Source organism: Ceratotherium simum, chromosome 36 (assembly GCF_057802395.1).
Source record: "Ceratotherium simum simum isolate JZ-2026a chromosome 36, ASM5780239v1, whole genome shotgun sequence".
Lineage (NCBI taxonomy): Eukaryota > Metazoa > Chordata > Mammalia > Perissodactyla > Rhinocerotidae > Ceratotherium > Ceratotherium simum.
Genome location: NC_141935.1, coordinates 27,650,852 through 27,671,063, shown reverse-complemented (window position 1 = coordinate 27,671,063; position 20,212 = coordinate 27,650,852). Strand labels below are relative to the sequence as shown.

The 20,212-nt window shown below is 36.5% G+C and overlaps 1 protein-coding gene across 6 annotated transcripts in view; it reads left to right on the top strand.

Annotated features, from left to right (window-relative positions):
* The window catches only part of RGS7 (regulator of G protein signaling 7), a 607,861-nt gene that overhangs the window by 460,085 nt on the left and 127,564 nt on the right, over nt 1-20,212 (top strand). For all 6 annotated transcript variants that reach the window (XM_087424463.1, XM_087424464.1, XM_014794685.2 and 3 more), the window contains one exon: nt 16,536-16,642. In XM_087424463.1, coding sequence (XP_087280589.1) covers nt 16,536-16,642 — 107 coding nt within the window. The remainder of the gene's footprint in view (nt 1-16,535; nt 16,643-20,212) is intronic.

The window sequence follows — 20,212 nt, the reverse complement described above, 5'->3', positions numbered from 1 at the left end:
CTAATCAAGTCTCTTTTTCATGCATTGTGCTTCTAGTGTTGTATCTAAAAACTTATCATAGAATACAAGGTTCTATAGATGTTCTCCTATGTTTTCTACTAGTAGTTTTTTAGTTTTACATTTTACATTTAGGTCTATGATCCATTTAGTTAACTTTTGTGAAAGGTGTAAGGACTATGTCTAGGTTCATTGTTATTTTACAGAAGAATTGGTTATGTAAACCAATAAATAATGCTGGAAAAGACTATCCTTTTTCTGTTGAATAGCCTTCACTCCTTTGACTAAGAGCAGTTGACTATATTTGTGGGGTTCTATTTCTCAGCTCTCTATTCTGTTCCATTCGTCTATTTGTCTATTCTTTCTCCAATACTACACTGTCTTGCTATAGCTGTAAAGTAAGTCTTGAAATCATACAGTGTGAATCCTCCAACTCCGTTTTTATCCTTAAGTATTATGTTGATTATTCTGGGTCTTGTACCTTTCCATATGAAATCTAGAATCACTCTGTCAGTATCTACAAAATAGCTTGCTGGGATTTTGATTGGTATTGCAATGAATTTATAGATGAAGTTGGAATGAAATGACATCTTAAAAACATTGAGTGTTCTGATCCCTGAACACAAAATACATCTCCATTTTTAAATATTCTTTGATTTCTTTCATCAGTGTTTCATAGTTTTTTCCGTACAGATCCTGTATATGTTCTGTTAGGTTTGGCACTAAGTATTTCAATTTTTGGTGCTATTGTAAATGGTATATTTAAATTAGAATTCAAATTATTAATTTCTGGTGTTAAGGAAAGCAATTAACTTTTGTATATTCATCTTGTATCCTGTCACCTTGCTGTATTGGTCTTTTAATTTCAAGAGTGTTTTTGTAGACTCTTTAGGATTTTCTACATAGACAATTATATCATCTGTAAACAAAGTTAGTTTCATTTATTTCTTTCCAATGTGTATACCTTCTATTCTTTTCCTTATCTTAAAGCACTAGCTAGGACTTCCAGTACAATGTTGAATTAGAATGTGAGAGAGGACAGCCTTGCCTTATGCCTAGTGTTAGAGAGAAAGAATCCATTTTTCTACCACTAGCAGTGATGTTAATTACAGTGTTTTTGCAAATGATTTTCCATCAAGTTGAGAAAATTCTCTTTTCTTAGTTTGCTAAGAATATTTTTTCTTTCATCACGAATGGGTGCTGGGTTGGTCTAGTGATTTTTTGGCAGCAATTGGTATGATCATATGATTTTTCATTTTTAGCCTATTGATATAGTGGATTACATTAGTTGCTTTTCAAATGTTGAATCAGGCTTGCATATCTCGAATAAATCCACTTGATTGTTGTGTATAATCCTTTTTATTAATTGCTAATTCTGTTTGATAAAATTTGGTTGAGGATTTTTGTTTCTATGTTAATAAGACAAAATGGTCTATCATTTTCCTTTCTTGTAATGTCAGTATCTGGTTTTAGTATTAAGGTAATTCTGGCCTTAGAGAATGATTTAGGAAGTGTTTCCACTGCTTCTATTTTCTAGAAGAGATTGTAGAGAAATGATATCATTCCTTCCTTAAATATTTGGTAGAATTCACCAGGAAAACTATCTGGACCCATTGCTTTCTTTTTATTAGAAGTTTATTAATTATTAATTCAATCACTGTATTAGAGATAGGGCTATTCAGTTTATCCATCTCTCCTTGTGTGAGTTTTGGTAGTTTGTGTCTTTCAAGTAATTGATCTATTTTATCCAAGTTATCAAATTTGTTGTCATAGTGTTGTTTATAGTGTCCCTTTTTAATTTTTTAATGTCCATGCGTCGGTAATGATGACCTCTCTCTAGTTTCTAATATTGATAATTTGTGTCTTGTTTCCTTTTTTCTTGGTTAGCCTGGCTAGAGATTTATCAATTTTATTGATCTTTTCAAATAACCAGATTTTGGTTTTATTGATTTTTTTCTGTTGTTTTCCTGTTTTCAATTGCATTGATTTTTGTGGCAATTTTATGATTTCTTCTTTTCTGCTTGCTGTAGGTTTAAATTTCTGTTTGTTCTCTAGTTTGCCTTGATGCTAAGTGTGATATTAGGTTATTGATCTTATATCTTTCTCTTTTCTCATATGCACTTTTAGTGCTATCAATTTCCCTCTAAGTACTGTCTTTGTTGTAGCCCATATGTTTTGATAAATTATATTTACATATATAACATATTCCTTTAGTTTAAAATAATTTTTAATTTCTCTTCAGACTTTTCTTTGACTGGTGGGTTATTAAGAAGTGTGTTGTTTAATTTCAAGATATTAGAGTATTTTGCAACTATCCTTCTTTTATTGATTTATAGTTTAATTCCATTATAGTCTAAGAATATACATTGTATGATTTCTATTCTTTTAAATTTCTTAATTTGCATTTTGTGGCCCAGAACGTGGTCAGTCTTGGTGAATAGTCCATGTGTGCTGTAGGATAATGTGTATTCTACTCTTGTTGGATAGAGTATTATATAAATGTGAATTCGGTCAAGCGATTGGCAGTGTTCTTCAAGTCACTTTTATTCTTATTGATTTTCTGCCTGCTTAATCTGTCAGTTACTGAAAGAGTTGTGTTGAAGTTTTCAACTATAATAACAGGTTTGTCTTTTTCTCCTTTCATTTCTATCGGTGTTTTCCTTATGTATTTTGACACTGTGTTGTTAGGTACGTACACATCTAGGATGGTTACATCTTCTTGAAGAATTGTCGTCATTATGATTATGCAGTGCCCTCCGTTATCCCCAATAACCTTGCTTGTTATGATATTTACCTTGCCAGAAATTAATATAGCTACTATATTAGCTACTATATCAAAAGATTTTGATTGGTATGAACATGTTATTTCTTTCTCCTTTTCTCTGTTTTTAACATATTTGAGTCTGTATATTTAAAGCGGGTTTCCTGTAGACAGTGCATAGCTGGGTCTTGTTTTTCTTAAAGTACTCTAGCAATCTCTTTCTTTTAAGTGCTGTATTTAGGCCATTACTATTTAAAGTGATTATTGATATATATGGATTAGTATACACCCTGGTTATATCTGTTTTGTATCAATTGCATTTGTTCTTTGTTTCTTCTTCCCTCTCTTTTTTCTACCATCTCTGGTTTTAAATGAGCATTTTATGTGATTCCATTTTATCTCTTGTCTTATATCCACTGTACTTATTTTTAGATTTTTGGTAGTGGTTAACCTAGACTTTACAATATACATTTCGACTAATCTAATTCCATCTTAAAATAATACGTACTGATGCACATGTCATGCAGGTACCTTATAACAGAGTGTTCCCAATTCATCTCTTCCTTCCCTTATGACATAGCTGTCATTCATTTCACTTGTTCATATAGTATAATCACCTAAAACGTAGCAGTTATTAATTTTAACAGTTATATTTTAGATAAATTAAGAATAAGAAAAATAAAGATTTATTTCACCTTCGTTTATTTTTTCCCTGGTGCTCTTCCTTTTTTTGTATCCAAGTTTCTGACGTATATTATTTTATTTCTCCCTGAAGAACTTTTTTTTAACATATTTTTCTGGGCAAGTCCACTGGCGATATATTCTCTCGGTTTTTGTTTGTCTAGGAAAGTGTATATTTCTATTTTACTTTTAAAAGATAATTCTACTGGATGTAGAATTCTAAATTGGTGGGTTTTTTATTTCAACACTTTAAATATTTCACTCCGTTCTCTTTTTGCCTGCATGGTTTCTGATGAGAAGCCCGCTATAATTCATAGCCTTGTTTCTCCATAGGTAAGTGGGATTTTTTTTTTTTTTGTCTTTCTTTTAGTTTTCTGGCTTCTTTCAAGATTTTTTTCTTTTTCTTTGGTCTTCTGCAATTAAAGTATGATATGCATTAAGTTTAGATTTTTTTGGTATTTGTCCTTGGTTTGCTTTGAGCTTTTTGGATTTTGATTTCATGTCTCTCATTAATTTTGGAAAGTTCTTGGCCATTATTATTTCAATATTCTTCTGCTATCCTCTGTCCTCTCCTCCTGGTATTCCAGTTATGCGTATGCTAAACCTTTTGATATTGTCCCACAGCTTGAGGATCTTCTGTTTTGCTCTTCTTCTTCCCCTTCCTCCTCTTCTTCTTCCTCTTCTTCTTATTCCTCTTCTTCTTGCTCTTCCTCTTCTTCTTCCTCTTCCTCTTCTTCCTCTTCCTCTTCTTCCTCTTCCTCTTCTTCCTCGTCTTCTTCTTCTTCCTCTTCCTCCTCTTCCTCTTCTTCTTCGTCTTCTTCTTCTTCTTCCTCTTCTTCTTCCTCCTCTTCTTCTTCCTCCTCTTCTTCCTCTTCTTCTTCTTCTTTCTCTTCCTCTTCTTCCTCTTCCTCCTCTTCCTCTTCTTCTTCTCCTTCTTCCTCTTTCTTCCTCCTTTTTCTTCTTCTTTTTCATTGTTTCTCTCTTTAGTGTCCAGTTGGGGAGGTTTCTGTTGACCTGTCTTCAAGCTCATTGATTCTCTCCTCAGCCTGGTGCAGTCTGCTAATGAGCCCACTAAGGCGTTCTTCACTTCTGTTACAATGTTTTTGATGTCTAACATTTCCTTTTGATTCTTTCTTAGAATCTCTCTGCATATATTACCCGTGTATTCTTGCATGTTTTCCACTTTTTCTGTTAGAGAACTTAACGTAATAATCATCATTCAATTCCTCATCTCATAATTCCATCTTATGTGTCATATCTGAGTGTGGTTCTGATGATTATTTTGTCTCTTCACACTGTGTTCTTTCTTGCCTTTTTACATGTCTTGTAATTTTTCATTGAAAGCTGGGCATCCTGTATCAGCTCATGGGAACTGAGGTCTTGAGTGTGCTGATTTATAATAATCTGGCAAGTAGTTGGGCTGTGTTTAGTGTTTGCTGTGTTATCAATGACAGAGGCTTCAAATTCCTCTAGCGCTTTTATTTTTGTCCCTTCTCTTGCCTCCTTGACTTTGGACCTCTCTCAATACGCCACCTCAAAGAGTGTCTGTGTATGATAGCCCTTTGAGGTGTAATCTATTGTTACTATCCTGGAGCCTGTGGGTGTGGTGGTATAGTGTAAGGGGTTGGGGACTGGGAGAATTCTGTAATCTTCCAACTGCATCTCAGTGTGTTAGTAGGCCTGTCTCTTGGAGCTGTGATCTTCACAAACATTCTCCAGTGATATAAATCTCTTGACTTCCCACCACTACCTTCCTTACCTGGCTGTAGCTTCCCCAAACTGCTTTGCTGAAGCTCTTCCCCTGTTAACTATGTTTTTGTTTTTCCCTCGGCTAGGTGAGATAGGAAGTATAGAGGGGGCTGGAGTGTGAGGAATGTCCTTTCCCCGGTGGGGAGATGGTCTGGCAAAGTCTTTTCCTCTGGAGTATAGGCCTGTGTTATGGAGAAGGCTCTGGGCATATTTTGCAATGATTACTCTTCCCCTCCTCCTTCCAGAGCCATGAGGGGTCTTTCTTGGGTCTCCACCATAGGAATCTGGTGGGATTCCTGGAAGCATAGACCACAAAAGTATGGGGCTCCCCTATGACTAAGAGCCCCTGGTGTTCCTCACTCTCATGCTAGTCCACACTTAGCCTCAGGCTGTCAAAATTGCTATTTTAGTGTTCCTATAAGTTTATGGATCCAACGGCTCTGCTCCAAGTAAGTAGATCTTGAGTATATCTCTGGATGAGCCTGTCTCTGCAGATTTCAGGGTGGAAGTTTGTCCTACAACCTCAGTTCTATGCTTAGTCCAGGAAAAGTAGTTGATTTTCAGCTTTTCTTTGCTGTAAGGATGGGAGTGACACTTCTAAGCTCTTTACATGTCTCAGTTGAAATCAGAGTCATTGTTTGCTTTTTTTAAAGCATAGTACATTCCACATAATATATTCCTCCATATACCTCTGTCCTTGATAGAGGTAGAGAGAATATCATATTCACTTTTGTATCCATGGGTTGCAGTTTAGTATGTGAAACCAAGCAGGCAGTGAATAATTATCTGTTAGATGGATAGCAGGATGGATGGATGGATCAATGGATGGATGGATGGAGAAATGAAGATTGATAAAATAAATTGTAAAAGCCTGGTATGAATCAATAATGGAACAAAGAACTTAGGGTAAATAAGAAGGGAATGTAATTTTATTAATTAATTATATAAGATAATCCTAGGAAAGAAATCACAAATGAAGGATGAGAAGAATTAGAATGGAGAGCCTTGTTTAGGAGAATTGCAGAGAAATTGAAGGACCTCACTCTTCACCACCAGTCTAACAATTTTTTATGCCTATTCTAAACCTACCCTTTCTCAAAGCCTTCATTGGCAACTCTGGATATCTTTTTCTTTCTCTCATGCTATATATAAAAAGACTATTCATTTTGGCTAAAATTCAATATAATGTAGCACAACTCAAATTCACTCAAATTAAAGCAATACACCATTTTTTCCAGCAAGTAAAGAATGAAGAAATAAATCATAGTATCAAGCGGTTAACAAGTTTACAGGGGTACTAACACATTTATAACCTCCTGGTGATCATTTAAATTATGCACATTTCTAGAAATTAATTTTGCAATATACAGCAACGCTTTAAAAATGTGTGTAACTTTTGACTCCATTATTTTATTTCCAATAATTTGTCCTATGAAATAATGTAGGATTAATTTATCCATTTTTGCTAATGTATTTTTTAGTTCTTTGTAATATCCCATAAAGTTAGGGCACTGATAAGAGAGCAGACAAAAAAAATAAATGAACAAAAAAATTTCCGACTCACGTAGAGCTTAAATGTTCATTGGAAAAGATTAATAATAAATAAGAAATAGATAAATGTGTGACATATTAAGGGATGATAGGTGCTACGAAGAGAACTAATGCAAAATAAAAGGGTATGTAGAGAATGAATTCTATTTTACATTGAGTAGGCAGGTATGGCATCTCTGATGTGGTGGCTTTGATCAGAGATACCTAAAGGAAAGAAGTGGGATGTTCAGGTCTCTGGAGGGAGAGCACTGAGCATTCCAGGCAGAGAGAACAGCAAGTGCAGAACCTCAAGGCATGCACATGCTCGGTATGTTTGAGAAACAGCAAGGATGTCTGTGTGCTAGAGCAGGAGTGTGAAGGGGAGGATCATAGGGGAGGAAGAGAGAGAAGTAACTGGGGGCCATGTCACGTAGGATCTTTTAAGACCAAAGCAGGGAATGTGAATTCTCTTCTGAGACATATGAAAAATTATTGGAGAATTTTAATGAGTGGCAGGATCTGATTTACATTTTAAAATAACCACTGTGGCAAAGAGTAGGGCATGAATGGAAACTAGTTTAAATGTTGTTGCAGCTTCAGCCAAGAGTTGATACAAACTTGGATTGGGGTTGTGGTGGTGGAAGTGGGTGTTAAGTAGGCGGATTCTGGGTTCACAAGATAGGATTGTCAGAATGTGCTCCTGGACTGGGTGGGATAAATGGGAGAAAGTCGAAAATCCAAGTTTTTTGGCCTGAGAAGCTGAATGAAAATCACTGACATTAACTGCGATGGGAAAGACTGCAAGAACAGTGGGTTTGAGATGAAAGTCAACAGCTCAATTTTGACATGACAAATTTGAGATGCTTATTCGATATTCAAGTGGAGATGTCCCATATGCTGTTGGAAATACAATATAGGAATTAAACGGAGAAGTCAAGCTGGAGATATGTGCAATGACTGTGTTAACAGAATGTTTATCACATTGGTGTTTAAGAAAGTGAAAATTTTAAAAGTTCAAATATCCCGAACTAGAGGATTGCTAATACACAGCAGAGCCAGGCAATCTGGCTCAAAGTCCGTGCTCATAACCATTGCCCCATATAGTGTTGTGCTCTCTCCAACAGGTGCAAGTATGCAAATGTTGTCCACAAAGATTACAAACCCATCGAGGGTCAAGTCATTTCTTATCATTCATATCCTACACAGCGTCTAGAATTTCTGGATTTGAATTCTGGCGATAGAGCTGTCTACTCTACACACTTTATCAGAAGGATCCATCAAACCATATATTTTAGTGACTAATTGATTTTAATCCCTTAAAAACATCTGGTGTTTAAATTCTGGCTTATTGCACATGTCGAGAAATTTTTTTGTAGGGATGTTAATCCTTTTATAGGTCATCCGCATTTCTCCATTATGGTTTCTGAACCTGCCTTATTGCTATTATTATGCAATAGTCATAATTTTAATTTTAGTATTTAAAATTAAAATCAAATTGCTGATGAAATATTGTACTGCTTTTAACACAGCAAAAAGAAAAAAAATTAATATGTCTCATTTAATAAATTTGCCCCGTCTAGTTTCCAAACTTTGTTCCTGGCAAAAGATCATCTCTATTGATTAGATTAATAGAAGATATTATGGATTAGAATCCATGTATTCCTAGAAGTCACTTATTTCCAGATAAGTTTGGTTTCCATCACACGAAAAAACAACATAGAAACACAGAGACAAGAAAAGAAAACTGATAAGCACATGTGCTTATGCAAATGGAGATTTTCTTTTTAAGGGCAGCATGCTGTAAAGGTGATTTAAACAGTTTCAGCATCAGTCCTGATGTCCCACACTCCTCCCCCAGTTAAAGCATTGATTTCTGCAAAGTATAGATAAAAGGAAATTTCATCAGGCTGTATTTAGAAATTTAATGATAACTGTTTCCATAATCAAGTCTATGGCTTTGAAATTGCCTTATACTTGATCATGGTTTAAGTATCATTAAGGAATAGTGATTTTAGAAAAAGGTGCCATTAGCAGGTATGATCAGAAGACTAAGTTGCTTATTCTTTCGGAGTGACATTTGATGTTCAAACCAAATGCATTCAGGGCATTTTGTCAAATGGAATGAGTTACTGGCTAGTCTCAAATCATGTGTGCATTTTTATAATTAGCTTTTGAAAGTATATAAATAGAACACACACATCCATCCAGTTCCTATCTATTTGGAATAAGCATTACATTTGCTCTATGCACACAAAACTCTTTACCATAGCAACCCTCGATCATCATGAGGATTGAGTTTTAGGCAACTGGAAGTCAAGTCTGCTATCATATCTCATATTGTACAGTTTTCTTTATTGTTGGAGTATTGGGGCAGGGACCACAACAAGAGTATCTGATGAAACCAGAAAAAGTCAATTTCCCTTTGACAGGAAGAGGCAAAATAAAGATGGCAGCCTCTCTGCCACAACTTCCAGCTCAAGTGTTGATTGCACACCATGCTGTGGAAGTGGAGTTGGAAAGAGTTTGGTGATCCACCTCTGCATTTACAGATGCCGACTCTGAGCTCCACGGAAACGAGATGACTTATTCAAGATATGCAGTTACAGAACTAAACTAGGATTAGAATTCAGATTCCATGACTTGCAGTTAAGCATGTTTTCCCATGATGCACACGTATGCTTGTTCAGTTGCATGTGTGGTCTGATTGGAAGCAACACATTCTGCAGAAATTCTCAGGCTATTAAAGTGAACTCGATGCCCCACTTTCCTTCCAGCACATTCAGCCAGACTAACTGGTGGAAATTTTGCAGAATGTCTGCTGAATTTTAGAAGGAATGCTTCTTTCCACTATAATTTATTATTGCCTCAGCTCTGTGATTGTTATAGTTTCCTTACACTGTTCTTGGAGGAACTCAGTGTGATTTTTTCTCTCATCTGAATACTGTTCTATGCCCCTATCACACATAAAAATATAATAGAATCTTGCTAAAGTGCAGCTCATTTTGTACAATAATGGAACTACCAGTTATACAGAGGGATACACTATATCTATGAAATGAATATCCTGCTTTCACATAGTTGTTACATAACACAGATCTTAAACCAGTTCACACCAGTGTAACATAGGTCTCTTTTGTCTTAAGTTCAGCATTGTTCTTCATATTCAAATAATATCTTAAGGTGTCATACCTGCTGATATTAGGCAACTAGACTATTCTACCCTGTGTATGCAATTAGGGTCACTGATTTATGATCATGTTATTCTCAATGCCAATTTTTTAATGGGTTTTTTTTTTTTTTTTGAGGCCTGGGCAGATATTATGCTTCCCTAAGAATTCATCTCCATTCTGACTGCTGTCATTGTGCTTTCTCTGTTGCTACTATTTCTTAGCATTGTCAGGGTCACTGTGTGCTCAAATCTGTCCCCCCCAGCCCTCTCCTGAACTAGCAGGGTTTCTCATTGATATCTGGCATGTTCAGGTTTTGGATTGTAAACCCGGTGTGCAAACTATGTTACCTTTGGAAATCTTTCTCTGTAACTATGATACCAGATCTTTGGGATTTGGGTAATGTTCTTTATCATCTAGGAAAAACTGGAGGTATATTCTAGAGCAGGTTCATCATCTGCACCCAAAAGACCCCAGTTTGGTCACCTGGAGGACTTTAAATAACTTTGAATTGGAAGTGTTTACCATGGCCTGGAAGCCTGGATCAACACCAGCTACTAGTTTCCCCATTGCTTTCTGTACTGGACCAAGTGCTACTGGACGGGTCCTTCCATCTGTATCAACTCACTGGTAATAACTCACGTTTTTGGAGCACTTGTATGTGGCAGGCCTTATGTTAGGCACATTGCACATATTACCTCAACTGATCCTCACCACAAACCTTTGACATCAGGATTTTATTATCCTCGTTTTACAGATGTGACACTGAGGTTCAGAGGATGCAAGTCTCCTGCCCAAGTCACACAGCTAGCAAACGAGGGAGTCAGGATTTGAACCCGGGCAGTGAGCTTGCACAACCTGGCTGCTTCACCTCTGTCCTCTGCTCCTTTGTTTGGAAAGATTATTTACTTGTATTAATTACCTAGTGCATTCCTCAAAGTTGCTTCAGATTATGCTTCTGTTTTTATTTCTCCCAAATAGAATCTATTTTATCTTATCTATTCTGTATCACCGTATTACTCACTTCTATATCCTGGTTTGATTTTTAATTACTAAAAAGCAAGTGGCACTTGATTTTGTGGAAATGATGTTAGAAAAAAAGATGAAAGCCCAAATAATTACTTCTTTCACTAACTCCTGCTATTGAGAAAATAGACTTACCTCAGAAGTTCCTAAATAGAGTAATAGTTCACTTTTATTTGGCCTTGTCGGAGAATAAAATGTTCTGCATCTGTGATTTTTCCACATGACTAATCTTACCTTTTCAAATGCCAATTCTAAAAAAAAGTATATTTTCAAGTATTTCTAAAATGACCACTTCCCTGTCGTCTTAAACAGAGAATAACAAGTTCGACAAAATCTTTCCTTTATGACTCAGAATCATCACAATGAATGCCTATTATTTTACTATTTAGTAACTTACCTCTGTCTGCTTTTTAGCTTTTCTCTTTCCTTGATACCACATCATCAGCTGTCATTTTTTAAATTTTGAATGAATTTCCTTTTAAAATACTTCTGCTCATAAACTAATCATTTTTGCTATATCAAGTATCCTGTGTGCTGGTAATGAAACAATCGCATTTGCTAATACATATACATAAAATAAAAATAAATAATGCATGCCAGGAATAAAAATATAGGATTTAGTGAGATTTTTTAATTACTATTTTTTTGACTCAGAGGCATTTTTCCACCACTTCAAAATTATGGACTGTATTTGGGAGGGCCTGAAACAGCCAGGAGTGGGACATCTGGATAAAGAAAATATTACTGAGTTTTGAAAATATGTTGTAAATATAGAACTGAGTATAGAAATATATATTTCTGTGTAGAGAAGTATAGAACTGAAGACACAGGCCTAAATTTATATAACGTGCTTTTATATAACAAGCTTTTCATCCTGTTAACTTTCTGAGGTAGTTGTAGTTCAAAAGCAAATGATGCTGTGTAGAATTCCTTCTGCTTTTGAAGGATTTGGATAATTCTATTACTTCAGGGCTTGGGGTAAAATAATGCGATGAATGCATCAGGCTTAACAAAGCTACACAGGGCTGTTCACATAGTAACGGTGATTTGGAGACGGATTTTTATTTCTTAGCTTGTTCATGGCTTGAACATCCAAGTGAAAAATAAACTGGAATCTTATGGTAGGTTTGTTGTTGAACTTTATTTAGCTGTGTGGGTGACGCGAATAACACACGTACAAGAAGATTAATTAGTGATTATTTTGCCGAGAAGCATAATTTTGCAGAGCCATCTGGTGTGCCATTATTGGGAGGGCGAGCTTGATGGATTACTCATTAAACTCTCTCAACACTTTGTTCCAAGACTGTCAGCGGTCCTCCAGATTCTTATTAGATTAAGGCTGTGCGAGATGCAGGAGCAGTGGGACCAAGGGAAGTGTAGCTCCATGTTTATCACTAACAGTAAACAATTCAACCTTGAGAACGCTACCCCAAGCCCACTCTAAGATCCCTTAATGGCTTTTATGCCATATATATCACTATTATCTTTTCCCATAATAGAATACCAACAAAAGCCCGACCTCAAAAGCTTATGAAAATATTTTGAAAAGGGATTATGAACATCTACATTACCTTGGAAGAGCTGAACGACCTGCTCATCATCACGACACAAAATAACTAGTTTAGTAATTTTTCATGCAATACTATGTTTTTCATATTCTTTATGTGTCATTTATTCATAAAGGTACTTATTCACTCATTCAGCACATATTGATTCAATGGCTACTTTTGCTATGGCTCTTTTTTTTGTTTTGTTTTGTTTTGTTTTTTTGTGAGGAAGATCAGCCCTGAGCTAACATCCGTGCCAATCCTCCTCTTTTTGCTGAGGAAGACCAGCTCTGAGCCAACATCTATTGCCAATCCTCCTCCTTTTTTCCACCCCCGCAAAGCCCCAGTAGATAGTTGTCTGTCATAGCTGCACATCCTTCTAGTTGCTGTATGTGGGACGTGGCCTCAGCATGGCCGGAGAAGCGGTGAGTCGGTGCGCGCCCGGGATCCGAACCCAGGCCACCAGTAGCAGAGTGCGCGCACTTAACCGCTAAGCCACGGGGCCAGCCCTGCTATTGCTCTTCTAAGTGCCAAGCTTGCAGTCTTAAATGAAGCAGAGAATTCCCCCCAGCTTCCTGAGTTTTCATCTAAGCATTTATCCTGTCCTGGAGCCGTGTTCTCTGGAGATCCTGTGACAGAGCGTGTAACTTCTATCATCGAAATCTCTCAGGGTGACTATTTAACCAGTGACCTTGAAATTATTTTATAAGCTTTGTTAGAAGTTCAGTTCTCTTAAAAATGAAGTTAAATGGTTTGATTTGACCTCTGCATCTGAAGTATGTGTGAGCCATGTAGAAACTAAATTTTTATTTTCTTGATACCCCCACAAATATATATCTACTGAATTCAAGGCACTTTGAAAATGTATCAAAACCAATTTTTCTTATTAATAAAGTTATGGAGCATGAGTATCTCTTGGAAGGGTAGTGAAATGAGAATATATATCATCAATTCAAACAAAAATAGATTATTATACCTCAAAAAATGAAGTAGAGATTACTAGCTAATTCACTCTGTATTATTCTCATGAGCAAGCATTTCTGCAGGCTTAATTATGATACTGCGACATGAAGAAAACCTGCAGACATGCGCCTTGCCCTCTAGAAATGTATGATCTATCACAGAGTTAGTATCTAATGGATGCAGGAAGGTAAGAACATCCTTATGTTCATTTGCTTTTGATTTTCTTCTCTAGAGCTTTGATATAGTTAGCCCTCCGGATCCATGGGTTCTGCATCTCCAGATTCAACTAATCGCGGATCAAGAGGCCAACAATGGTTACATCTGTACTGAACATGTACAGACTTTCTTTCTTGTCATTATTCCCTAAAGAGTACAACAACTATTTATATAGTGTTTACATTGTATTAGGTATTATAAGTAACCTAGAGATGATTTAAAGTATAGAGAAGGAAGTGTGTAGGTTACATGCAAATACTGCACCATTTTATGTAAGAGACTTGAGCATCGTGATTTTGGTATCCATGGAGGTCCTGGATCCAATCCCCTGTGGATACCAAGGGACAAATGTATTTAGTTTCACTGCATTTTTCTAATCTTCATTAACACTTTAGCACCGAACTATTTTTTGTTGTTTCTTTGGTTTGGTTTAGTCACACTCTTTCCTATGTTTAGGGTTCAGAAGCTCTTTGCTATTTATCTTTCTGGGCATCTCAGTTTTCCTCTCTTGTATCTATACTCTGCAAACTTCCTCATGTGCCGTAGCTCAATTTCTCTTTCTGGAAAGTCATGTTAATATTATTTTGCTGGGCCAGAGACCGCTGGGAATAAAATGAATACAGATGGCTATAATAAGATAGGTGGGCCACCTCATCTTGAAATCCCAAAATGGATGTAATACATTGCTCTGCCCGCAGCCATCTGACGGGAGCATTCAGGGACTCGGAACATGATCAAGGCTGCAAGCACCTGCTCATTGTTATGGGCCAGCAATCCTCATGGATCCTCTTCCCAGTTTAATTTTATAAACAATGCACCAAAATGAGGAGATGTAAATGGTGATGCTATTTAGGACTGCTAGCTTTTCTCACTCAGCCTAGTTGAAGGCAAATTTATAGAAGTGGATCTCCTGAAAGTACTTTGGAGAAAAGTAAAAATCATTCAGTGTGAACATAATGAAGCACAATAGCTACATCTGTTGAGTATCTACACTATTCCAACTTCTTTACACGTGATTCTCACACCAACCCTGCAAGGTGGATTTATTACCTTCATTAATAAATGGGGGAGGCACAGAGAGTTAAGTAACAAACACTAGGGGGTGTCTCCAAAGGTTTTGTTCTTTCCACATCACACTAGCTCCCAAGTTCTAACAGTAATCACAGAATATGTGGGTGTATAGTGTAAGCAGTACAGGCTTTGAGAAGATCTTGACTCTGAAGTAAAAGGATGTGGAAATGATGAAAAAATATATATATAATTGATGAAAAAATTGATCCTTTGTAGGAAAAGAACATTCTATGCAGGGAGGGACTTGATTGGGAGTGTGGAGAAGATGACTGTGACACTTAATAACAGTCTTTCAAGGACATGGCAAAGAGGATGATTGGCAGTCATTCTTTCTTATTGACAAAAGCAATGCAGTGAGTGGCCAGAATTAGAAGAAGTTGCCAATTAAAATGTTTGCAAGATGCTAAATAACAATTAAAAGGGGCATCATAGTACCCCATGACAGATTAAATTTAACAATTATTTTATTTTTAACCAATATAGGTGTTGTGGGGAGGGCAGAGAGGGCCTTTTATGCTTAGCCGTGCCATAGCTAGTAGCTTAGTGACTCAGTACTGGCTGGAGTGTCAAAGCTCCCCATGATTGATGGCTGGAAATATAGATAGATCCACATGGACCTGGAACTTCTGTAAGAATCCTATAGTTAAAGAACCATTATAGCTACTTGTCTAAGAACCAGAAATAAATCTATAAATAAATTGCATATAGAGATACACAGACATAAATCAATCTGACTTTTTTCTATTTTCTATACACATATATGTTTATGTTGGACTAAAAACTATCTTGCATAGTTCCATATTTTCTAGACTTCAAGTTAGCAAATTTAGGTTGTCTTTGTGCAAATGCAGTAATCTCTATTAACCAAATTGTATTAATCCTTTTGTTGGAAGAAATTGTTGGCTGCTGTAGAAGAGTATGACTATTACACTATTATGTTCCAATGTTCCAATATTACTTCCCAGCCTATTGGGAAAATATAATGTCTTCATTGTCAAATATACCTCTTCATAGACCATATCTAGAATACTGTATATAAAATGGTAAATGCTAGAGCAGTCTGGATGATCACAAAACTGGAGGCTCACATAGTGTAGCATAAATGGTTCTAGATGCCTTAACATTCTCTTAGTAACATATCGTAATGACCATGTCATTAGAAAAATTGCTGATAGCATTAGATATCAAGGATACAGGCCAGGGGTGATCCAAGTAAGAACACTCTAAAAAGTTTCACATGCTATATAAATGCCAAATAGAATCATTTGTGGAAGAACATTAACATATAGCAAAATAAGTCTCATCTATAAAATGAAGGGGCCAGATTCTGTGATTTCAGAGTAATCTACCAGTTTCAATGTGCCATCACATGATGTCCTCGTGGGCTGGTCATCACGGGGGGAGGTTGGTCATTGCACAATCACTGCCAGGAACCAGAGCCATCTTAGTACCTGGGGTGAAAGAGCTGAAAGAGGAAGAAGAAGGACAAAGCCAGGATTTTCAGGATGCTGAGAATGCGGACGCAAGAGTGTGATCGAGGGGCCGGCCCCGTGGCGTAGCGGTTAAGTGCGCGCGCTCCGCTGCTGGCGGCCTGGGTTCAGATCCCGGGAGCGCAGTGATGCACCGCTTGTCAGGCCCTGCTGTGGTGGCGTCCCATATAAAATAGAGGAAGATGGGCACAGATATTAGCCCAGGGCGTGTCTTCCTCAGCCAAAAAAAAAAAAAAAGAATGTGATCGAAAGGGAACAAGACAAAATTCTACACTCCTGTAAATCCACAATTTAACAAAAAGCTTTCCTATTTTGTGTGTCTGTTTTCCTGGAACAGTGGAGGCGCTCCATTTGGGAACGTTAATGGCTGCCCATGGCTACTTCTTTCCGATCTCAGATCACGTGCTCACACTCAAGGATGATGGCACTTTTTACCGGTTTCAAGTAAGTTTAATGAAAATATTCTTTAACAGTAAAATAGAAGTCTGTATTTTGATTGTTAATTGTTTTTACAGAAATTTTGAAAATTATGACATTTTACTTTAACTAGGCTAGTTAGAAACTAATTAATGTTAAATTTCAGACATAAAAAGCAATAAACAAAGATAGAGTATGCTTAGTTAAGATGATTTGTGAAAGCTAAATTGTGCAATGATTGAAGTTATATTTTACATAAAAAGCTTGAGAAAAAATCAGAGAAGGACTTAATGGAATTCAGAAAGATGGAGAGGTCTTCACCTGTAAGTTACATTTAGCTACTAGGAAGGAAGTTGAGAGATGCAACTAAATTTATTATACTCTGTACCCCACTGGTGATCCAGAACCATCTTCAGTCCAAGCAAGTTGTCATGGGAATACTTGAAGCTCCAGGGTAGAACTTAACTAATCTTACAAGCCGACCACATGTCGGTATCTGAGGCCCTTCTACAAGTCTGTGAAGACTGACATGCATGATGTTTTGTGTGTGTATACTCGTCTGAAACAGGAGGACACCTGAGATCACTTGCAAGCTGACAAGAGTCATTCTAGGTCATTCTCAAATGAGACAGATGCTATTATTCTTTCAGGAAATGACTGTGAACTCTAATATCAGTCGTTGAGTGTGCAGTTGACACTTGAGTTCACAATGATTTACGTGAAGTGTATTCTACACAGCATTGGACATTATGGTTCGTTTATAACTGACTGATGGATTCTAGCCTATAAACTTAGGGCACATATAATCCCAGAGTTCAACCTCTGGCTTAATTCCTACAGATATTTTCAGAGAATTCTTCCCCTTGTCCAACTTTCAGACATTGGAGCATTCTTCTCACTTGTTCTGAGTATTGTTAGATGTTCTATATCTAAATAAATGACTAAATAGTAATTTGGGTGCCTAAGAACTTGCTTGGGAAAACTGAGAGCAAAGAGAGAATATGGTTTAAAAAATTGTCCTCAAGATCATTCTCCTTCTAGAATACTCTCACTGCCACTTCTTCAGGTCCCTTTTATCCAAGGCAAATAATCCTAGGACTTTTTGCACTGAATAGTTAGGAGATAATGCAATATCCCGAAATTGTGATACTGACCTAAGTATTCAAGCAATTTAAATGAGTCAAATACTTAATTTTAAAGGGCTTTAAAATAATGGAGCTTTGGGCCGGCCGCGTGGCTTAGCGGTTGGGTGGGCACGCTCCACTGCTGGCGGCCCGGGTTCGGATCCCAGGTGCGCACCGACGCACCACTTCTCCAGCCATGCTGAGGCCGCGTCCCACATGCAGCAACTAGAAGGATGTGCAGCTATGACATACAACTATCTACTGGGGCTTTGGGGAAAAAACAATAAATAAATAAAATTATAAAATAATGGAGCTTTATCCTTTATACAGTTAAATTGAAAATAATGGTAGCTTAAGACAGCGTTATTATTAAGTTAGAGTAACTCATGGTCCTAAGGTTAGCATTTTAATAAATAAAACTTATTGGTGACTAGCAAACAAAGTGATTGTGTGTTACTAACACTTTTTTGATTTTTAAAGGAGATACTTTTCTATTGCAAGGTTATATTTCCCATGTGATTTTATTTTCTTATAAAAAATTTTCACATAGAGACTATAAGTATACTCTAGGCCTAATAAAATTCTCACAAATTCTGAATGAAATGATTTTTTTTAACAAAAATATCAACCTGTATCTATTTTCACAATCAATATTACAAGTAAAATCATCTGTGTATCAAAGAACACATCTATAAGGGAAGCATCAATTATAATCTATTTATCTCTTGAGAATTATCTAATTCAGAAATTTTCCTTAAAACAAACTAGCTCAGACATGGCCCAAAGCTGGTGATGATGCACTGAATTAGCATGATTCGCAAACTTTACCTCCGCTTTTGTCATTCTCAGACTGAAATTAGCAGGCAGACAAGGTTAAATGCCATAAATCACGCTCATGGGTCAAAGATGAGCAAAGCTGGGAATGAACCACCCTATATTCTGCAGAAAAGGAGACACTGTTTTTAAAAAACTATAAAACAAAGCAAGGGAATGGGTGCAAATGATGAATTACACCACTACTCGGTATATAGGCAGAAGGTTATTAAGTTCAATGTGCCTAGATAGATGATGAGAGATAGATGAAAGATAGATAGATAGAAAATCTTTTAAATTGCATTAATTAATGTTAAATCTTAAATATTTTGATGACACATCCACATTTGAAATAAGACCTAAATGTGACATATTTGTAAATGTAATAATTATAGTACCTTAAAATGAAGATTTAAAAAACAAACAAAAAACTAGAAAAGTGGGGGATAATTGAATTCCTGCTATAATGTCTACTAAGGCATTAATCAGTTAATATTTGAACAGCACGAATAATAGCAAACACATTATTGTTCAAGGCGTTCACTTGCATTTTTGTGTTGGTTCCAAGCAACAGAAAGTTCTTTATTTCATTGAACAGAAATTCAACTCCTTGGAAGGATTTTAAACATCATGAATTAAAATGGGAAACTTGCAATATCATGTTTATAATTCCTCCAGTAAGTGATTGAGATTCTAACCATCATTAGGAATCTGGAGAAGCTTCAGGGCATGAGTTTGAGACAAACAGAACTGGTAATTTAATTTCATTGGCATGCGACAGCGTGTAAATTTGTCTCAATTTTTCAGTACATTTTTAATCATATGATTTTTGTATTTACCATAAACTCACAATTGTCTAATTACCTTCTCTTAGCTAATTGGAGTTGAGGTCTGACATGATTCCCCAAGTCCGTTTCACGACTTTCATCACATTAGCATATGTACCAAAGATTATTGAGCAATGGCCGGACAGTCTGGGATCAGTTTTATCATAGCCAAAGAAGCCAACACTGAAAAGCAGAGAAACTCGTACATCAAAATGTCCTCAAGTCTAGTGGAAGTGTAAAAGGAGATTTTTAAATTCCAACAAACTATACGGGTTCGTTATTCTTTAAATTGTCTTTTACTATAAGTCAAAATATTTTTCCTAGGAAAAATCTTGTAATATTGGTGAAGGATGTTGGTTTTATGGCATTTCCACAGGCTATCACAGGATAAATAGCTTCATTCTTTTATTTTTACAGTCAGGAAATTCTCACTAAAGTAAATGACAAAAGAATAAAGAAAAATTGTAAGAATGCAGCTGTGGACATTCCCTGTGGTTTTGAGAAAAAAAGTATGCCTCTGACAAAATCTAACTAGAATAGATATTTTAAAAGTTAGATAAATAGATATGTGCACGTGCACGTGCACACACACACACACACACCCCTCCCCAAATAAAGAAGCAGCCCAAAGGAAATAATGCACTTTATGAGAAGTATCTCAAAAACTAGCAGCCCACATGAAAGCAAGATTTTAAATACTTTGTCCTCCGATGATTCCCCTAGAATCTTGACCCCATTTTATTTCTAGGAAACCAAATCTCCAAAGCTCCATCTCCCGGAGTCAAGTGGGACTTAGGTGAGGAGGCGAGCCCATATAAAGCCTTGCTATACCC